This window comes from Gadus morhua, chromosome 10 (assembly GCF_902167405.1).
Source record: "Gadus morhua chromosome 10, gadMor3.0, whole genome shotgun sequence".
In the NCBI taxonomy this organism is placed as follows: Eukaryota; Metazoa; Chordata; class Actinopteri; order Gadiformes; family Gadidae; genus Gadus; species Gadus morhua.
The window spans coordinates 25,741,416-25,748,984 of NC_044057.1; the positions used below are offsets into that span (position 1 = coordinate 25,741,416).

Sequence of the window (7,569 nt, forward strand, 5' to 3'; positions counted from 1 at the left end):
CTTGCTAAGCCCTTTCATCCTTTTCTGCTAAAGTTTATCAGTCCCGATGTATAAAGTCGTACAGGGTCAAAGGTCAGAAGTCAGAGGTGGATCGGTTGCCTGAAATGATCTTGAGAGACTAAAGTTTATTTTATGTGTTTAAACTCGTACTTGGCTGAGCAGAGTACATGCTTGTTGGTATTCCGGATCGTGTCTCACTCTGTGGTTCTTTCTCTCTTCCCCTTTCCTCCTCTGCCCTATACTTTTCTGTGTTTTTATTTCATTTTGCCCCGTTCCCGATACTCCTGCAGGTGATCAAAGCCCATCCAGTCCTGCCTCTCGCTGGCCGGGGGGTAATTATGGGAGCAGAACTCTCGGTGTGTGAACTCTCCACAGCTTAAACCGAACCAAATGTCCTTGTCTCTTCACTGCACCTCACCTGGCTGCGTAACACCTGCACGTCCTCACATCACGTACTGTAGTCCACGCAGGAGCCCGGTCCACAGCCCAGGACCACTCGCTGACCGACTGTGTTCCTCTTTAGCATGGGATCTGTGTGCTTACGCTTCAGAAACCAGCGGCAGTAAGCCGCTCTCCAAACCGACGCCTTGTACGCCCCCCTTGATCTTAAATGTTTAATGCAATAATACACACAGCACTCTAGTGGCCTTGGTGCCCCTGTGGCGCTGTGTTTTCTCTCTGTTTGTCACTCATTCAACACTGCTGTCGCTGCAGTATAGACCAGCCAGCCACCTAGCTGGGCCTCCTGCAGCATGTCTAGACTCCCTGGTCTATTAGAGGCAGGGGCACCAGCCCTGTCGCCTTGGTACCGTGCACAACGCTTCTGTGTGTGTGTCTGTGTGCGTTTATGTGTGTGTCTTGCCCTTGATTTTGTTTCACTGGGCGAATGTCTCAATGTTGTGGTGCAGCAGCTTATGTATGTAAGTTTGAATGTGTTATTGCCTGACCGCTTCTTGAACTACGTCAGTAGTTGTAGTCCGGCCGCCTGCGATGCAACCTTGGTGAACATGTGCTCATGCATCGTCTCAAACATGTGTTTACTGCAACCCTGTGCCTGTCAGTGTTTTTGTTGTGTTAAAACATGCACCGTCTCTGCAACTGTATCAATGGCTCAACTGTGATTCGCTGATGAGTGTCTGAATATTCATTTGTGATGCACTATAAAGCTAAACTGGTATTAGCATTTGGTTTTGGGTAGAATAACGATTCTAGCCAACAATACAATATTAAACTGAAAAGTGTGAATCTCATGTGTATCTTACATTTTGAGACTTAATCGGTAATGAGTTAATTTATTTGGAAATTATGAGTCACTGGAGCACGATTGTACAAAATAATTATTGTAATAATAATTATAATAATAACTTATCATTATAATTTCTATGCTTTGTGTTAAAACAAATGCAATGCATTTATTTTAGACCCTCATGAGAGTTTTTGTCATGCAGGAATATGGCCTGTATGTTGCTGTCTTTCGAGTGTCATTATTAGTTGTCATGCACAGAATATTCTATGTTTGTCTTGATATAGAGCTCTATACTGCGGGTTGGTCAAAATCGACTGTCTATGTTCTCTGGGGTGAAAAATCCCCTCTCCATACCTGCTCCACGATTCGTTTTAGAGGAAGTCTTGAAACGAATTGAGGGAAATGTGTCTTTCCCATGAGACGGCTGGAACACAAATCCTCAGCCACACTTTGAGGGGGAGAATGAAGACATACCGGTCTGTGAAAAGAAACAATTAACAGCTCAGACAACCCGTGATTTGGCAGTAAAAGGCAGCTCTATTTATTCCCTGAAAGCCCTTTTGTACATGGCGAGTAAAAATGATGGGATCTCTAGTTAAGAACAATCGATTGAGCATTTCTCCTTTCTTATTATGTCTTCCTTCTTATATTCCTTCTGAGGATATTTCGTATCACATTCTCACGAGCCTAACACTTTATCTACTCTGCTTTGGATTCGCGGTCTCACAATTGCCGCTAGAAAAGTGTCTCAGTGCGGTGATATGGCCTAATGCGGCGTGTGTTCACTGCTGTTCTTCACGTCTGTTGAGGTATATGCGCTAAAGGTTGATTAACCTCCTGTCATCCTCGGACGAGCAGCGTGCAGCACGCAGGAGTCTCTGCTCGGCTGGAAGGAGTTAATTTAAACTCATCCGTCTGGCGCACACTGTAGGTTCAACTGCACTCCAGCTCCACATCCTCAGGACTCAGCCCGGGTTGGGATTCCTGCGGCTGCCTGTCACAATTACACCTAATTCCACAAGCATTTCCTATTTCCTTGTCTCCATTTGGCACGAGATGGAAACCGCACCCAGGGGGTTTCAGTCATGTGTTATGCAATTACTGTGGCCAGCCCTAATTCTAATGGAAGGAGGGGGGTGGACTGATGGGAACCAACAGGTTCTAGCCTTTCCCTGCTTGTTCACCGAGAGAGACGCTATTTTGCACGTTTGGATAAAATTGGTTTGACATTAACATAACAGGGGCCTTGTTTTCTTCTGGGCGACGTGAACGTTAAATTGAGTCTCAGCCTAAAAAGACCAAAATACAGCATGGGACTTTGCAAACGCTCTTGTCCTACCGTACTCCGTCTCCGGCGGGGTTCTGCGGTAGCCCGGTTCCTTGGCAGCAGATCGGTGGGCAGGCACCCCTCATCCATCCTGACTTATTGATTTTTGTTTGGTGATGAAAGCCACAGACTCACTAGGTCCTTCTTACTAGGAGGCCTTCCAAAAAGACACATCAATCAGATATCAAAGGCTTCCAAGCCGATTTTATTTATTTACCGACTTTTCAAAGTCGCTAGGATCAAACTCGGTCTTGTCTCTCGCTCGCTGCTCGTCCACCCCTCCGACACCCTTCGTCGCTCACCTTTACATGCTCGTCGATCCGGAGCCCCTTTGTGCCTCGTCCCGTCCCATTAAGGCACCTTTGACTGAGGAGTGATTACCTTCCTCCTTTTATCAAGCGGAGATTCAGTGATATAATGCCGGTCAGGGTCGTGGGATTCTAGCCTTAATGTCTAAGCTCCCCGGAGAACTCAGCCAGTTAATTCAGCCAGCCGGGCCACGGAGCATCCACCCTCTATGTTTAATGATATTAAATTACCCTACTTTCCCTCGTGAAATGTTAAAGGCGGAAAAGGAAGGATTCTGAACAGAGGTAAATTAAACGAGCTGAAATGTGGCAGCAAAGAATCATCCCTCCCCCTCTTCCCCTGGCTTCATGAATGATCTCTTCATACCTTGACTTATAAGATCTGTGTTTGTTACCGAAATCCATAGCAACCCTGAAGAAGTAGATGTTTTATTGCCTTGACTGGTGTCTTTATCCCGTCTTCGTTCGGGAGGGGGGGGGGGAAATCATACGTTTGTGCCTCAAAACTACATCACAGGCCCAGATAGTGATCTGAATTCCCTTAGAAACTAATTTGTTCCCACATATGTTATACCTTGTACCGGTAGCTTTAACTCCTCCACTGTTGACTCTCTGTCTCAATAGTGTGCGTTGTGTGCTTGTGCATCAATCCTCACACACACACACACACACACACACACACACACACACACACACACACACACACACACACACACACACACACACACACACTCAACCAGGGGCGTGAGCTGGCTCCTCATTGGAGGGTTTCAGTCATTGGCGCGCCTTCGCTACAGGCTACCTCTTCAGGGCATCAATGGAAGCCGCTCATGGGGCCGGCCCAGGGGGTATCCTAGAGGTAGTAGAGCTAATACAATCTGGGCCAGGAGAGCCGCAGAGACACGCTGCCGCCAGGTATAGCACACACAGCTTATGAGATGGGGAGATCCTGCTGCGGTGGACGGGTGCAGACAGAGCCCCATCGATGGCTGCCGTTTCAAACCCATCACCTGGTGCTCGTAGATAAGGAGGTTTATCAACGGTCAAAGGAAGGAGTCTGGGGCCGGCCGGCGAACGGGGGGGGGGAGGGTCGGGCAAGGGGCCGACCTTCAAGGGCAACGTCGACGCCGTCGTGCCTCCCGTTGACCCTAAGTCCCTCTCCTGCCACGCAGTCCCCTGACCCCTGCCTGGGAAAATAATCATGGACGTATAGCTCATGATTTGATGTACCGCGAAGACGTGCCCGCGGTGCATAACTAATCCGTCATTTGACTTTGCCGAGGGAGGTCGCTGAACTGAGTGGAGTGTGACGAGCATCCATTTTGAAAAAAGGATAAATCAGATCTTAATAGAAGGCGTTCTTCGTGCGTATACCAGGGTTCCTCTTCCACTGCCGACAAGTACCCCTGGAGCTGGCGTCTGTTTAATTTGCGAGGAGGCCATCTATTGACGGTAGTGGGAGTGTCAACACGGTGCTTGTGGACCTTGCCCCTATGCTTTATGTGTTCTGCTCTTGTGATGTAGAGCTAGACTGCTCCTGGTGTCGTAGACCTCCTTAGAGATAGACACAACGGAGTCCCTCTGTGATGGACCTACGGCACTCAATGCCTACATTAAATATTGTCCATCTCTACAGGGACAAGGTCTCATCGATGTGAAATGTACTTAGCCCGCCCGCCTAGTGGCCATCAACGCCCGACCGAGAGGCATAAATCTCGACCTAACTTCTCGGATAATATCCCAAAGCTTTCGCACTCGTACGATTCCATAATTTTTTTCCCTCTCCGACACCATGGGCTTTGAAGTTCGAGCGTAGTTATGAAAGGTCACCCTAAGTGTAAATTGTCAATACTGGATCAATTTTGCACGGCCAATATTCTTCAGAGACCCCCGTAATGGAAGGTTTTATCTTATTTTTGCCCAGCGCCCGTTCGCACAATAGGATTGATATCATTCATTGTTTGATGAATTCCTAATAGACCTATAACTCTCGCAGCGCAAAGCCGAAGGAATGCCTTTGAAAGGGAAATATAGTGAACGCCGTTAAACAACCATCCTCCAGGCTGAGCAATGGTCCTCATAATATTCCAGTGGAATCCTAACCAGGCTATCATGCTTAGCTTTGAAGGATGGTTAACTTACGTAGGCTGAATTAAACCTTATTTATTCCTTATTAGAAATAGAGATCTGGCACACACAACGATCAGCGCTGATGCTCTGTGAAAATAAATTGTGCTATTGTGTGAAGTGATAGGCAACGAACGGGAACGCACAATATTCCTCATTTCACGTTTTTGTGTTGTTACCCCCTTTTTTTTCCCCCCTCTGAAAAATGAGGGCAGCTGCGATCATCCACAAATCGTGCCCAGGTTTCCATTTCTATTTGGAAGCGCCTTACCTCTGCCCTGTTGGCTCCAGCCAGGCAAAATGAATATGCTATTAAGCTAGCAGCTGGGATGAGGGAGAGATTGGTACAAACAAATGTGTGTTCGTTTATATCTCACAATTAGAAGCGAGATCCGATGTCAGATTCAGAGTTCACAATCTGTAATCAGCATATCTGTGTCACATTCACCATCGTGACAAATGTATTGGTTCAGAATTAGGGTATTGGTATTCAGTAAATGCAATAAGTTCTGTATTCTTAGTCTCTCAACTGAATTAGATGATGAAGTATTGCTCTTCATTCCCAGTTGCGTCACTTAGCAGATGATTCATACCCTTCCATAAGTGTTAATTTAGTAAGATCCCACATTTTGAGGTGAAACAGCAGTGTGGTAATATTGTGTTTGGAATTTGAGTCGGTTAATGTGATGATCTGTACGGTTATTGCGATTATTCGTTTTGAGAACATATTGCGTGACAACTGATGTTTCCCTGCTGATCTATAAGGATTCCGGAGCGGTTTGGATAACAATATACTGGATTTGTTCTCCCAGAAGGTTGTCATTATGGAAAATGAGAGCAGCTCAATGCACATGCTGATGAAAAAATATTTTATTGGCATTTAACCGTGAAGGGCAACTTTGCCTTTTTCTGAACCAGCGAATGAGTAATGCTTCTACTCTGAGCTAGATCTGCAATTGTCCTGCCTTTAAATGTTGTTTAACAAATAACCATGGAAATATTATAAAAAAATAAATTCATTTTGGCTTTAAAAGCATGTATTGCCATCTCTGACATTACGGGCATATCTGTGTAAAATTCAAAGACCAACCAAAAGGGTAAACATTTCACGCCATATAATGGATAAATTGTCAGTTTCATATTTTTATGCTGTAAAGATATCCCTGTTACGCAATTTGGCTCGGTTAGAGTAAGCAAGCAAATGTACTGATGAGAAGTATGTACACAGCTGTGTAATGTTAACACGCGTGACGTGTGCAGGACATACACGTGTGCACGGGGGAACACTAAGTGCCTGCGTGCGTGCGTGCCTGCCTGCCTGCGTGCGTACCTCCCTGGGATGGCAATAATAAATAGAAGAAGCATTAGAATACCCTGTCTTCCAGCCGCCCCTTGCCCACCTCCGTCCTCTCTAAAGAGGGCCGCAGTGAGGGAGTGTGCTGACTGCCTCTGTCCAGCAGAGCATGGCTGTTCTTCACACGGCTCCTTCCCTGATGCCGACCCATGCCCATTTGCTCGTCTCCTCGGTAGTTATTTATTAATCTGTTTATTTGCGTGTAGTTTATTTATTGATGGGACTCAAGGATGTGGGGGCAAATACCCATTAGCTCCTGGGGCCGACCCCGTGGGGAGGGGGGGTTGGACAGGATGGGGGGGGGGGGGGGCATTCTGCAACATTTTCACATGAATGAGCAGACGGATGTCAGGTGAGGAGAGTTCACCTTTTGTATTTAGATTCCCAGTAGTACTAGCTCTTCCTCTCTTGTAATTGAAAAGTGATATGGCCCATTTAGTTACTTGTACTTGCACTAATCCCAGCGGTCTAACAGGCTGCTCTGAAATTTATGTTTTTTTTCTCTCCCTCCCTATTTCTGTCTCATCCATTCCTTTCTTTTGACTCCTCTTCAGCTGGAGTCTAATGGGATAATTTTCCACAGGGTCAAGTTCCTCTGTGCGGCTGTGTGAGCTTTTCAGCTGCCCACAGCTGTGTTAACAGCTCACAGTGAGAATTGCTCCAAAGTGACCCCGAACGCGAGGAATTCAAATGGAGTATTTAACACTGACTTAGCGCACATCTATTGGTTATCCCCCAACCCATTAATGGCAGTGAATTGTTCAGATGTTATGTATATACATCGTAAACTGTATGTCCTCTCGCCCCCATCCACATCTTTATCAGTGGAACACTAAACTACTTGGATGGGGTGGATGGTTTACATGTTGTGTATATACAGGCGTAAACTGTCATGTCCCCTTGCCTTGGATTGCTCCATAGAATGATGCAATTAGTAGGTAATGAGTGTAACTCTCATTGTTGTTGATTCTTACAGTGACATATTTGCTGTTGTAAGCTTCTAGGGGAACAGCCATGCTTAATTACCCGCGGGTGTACAATTTGAGGTCATTAGCTTTCAAAACCAATACACGCGGCCACAGTCCTGCCAAAAGGCCTTTTGCTTGTGTCGCGTTGTGTGTGGAACCAAACTGCCAGTGGAAAACTACCAAAAGGTTTGCAAAAAGAAAATTTGAAGTTTGTTTAACCCTGGAGATCGCTATGGGCT

General features: G+C 46.1%; 1 protein-coding gene across 1 annotated transcript in view; it reads left to right on the forward strand.

Annotated features, from left to right (window-relative positions):
• diaph2 (diaphanous-related formin 2) overlaps positions 1-6,591 on the forward strand; it is a gene marked incomplete in the record, with an annotated part of 364,953 nt that extends 358,362 nt beyond the window's left edge. Inside the window, 1 exon segment of the mRNA XM_030368457.1 lies at positions 291-6,591. Coding sequence (XP_030224317.1) covers positions 291-364 — 74 coding nt within the window.
• Between the last annotated feature and the right edge of the window lie 978 nt (positions 6,592-7,569).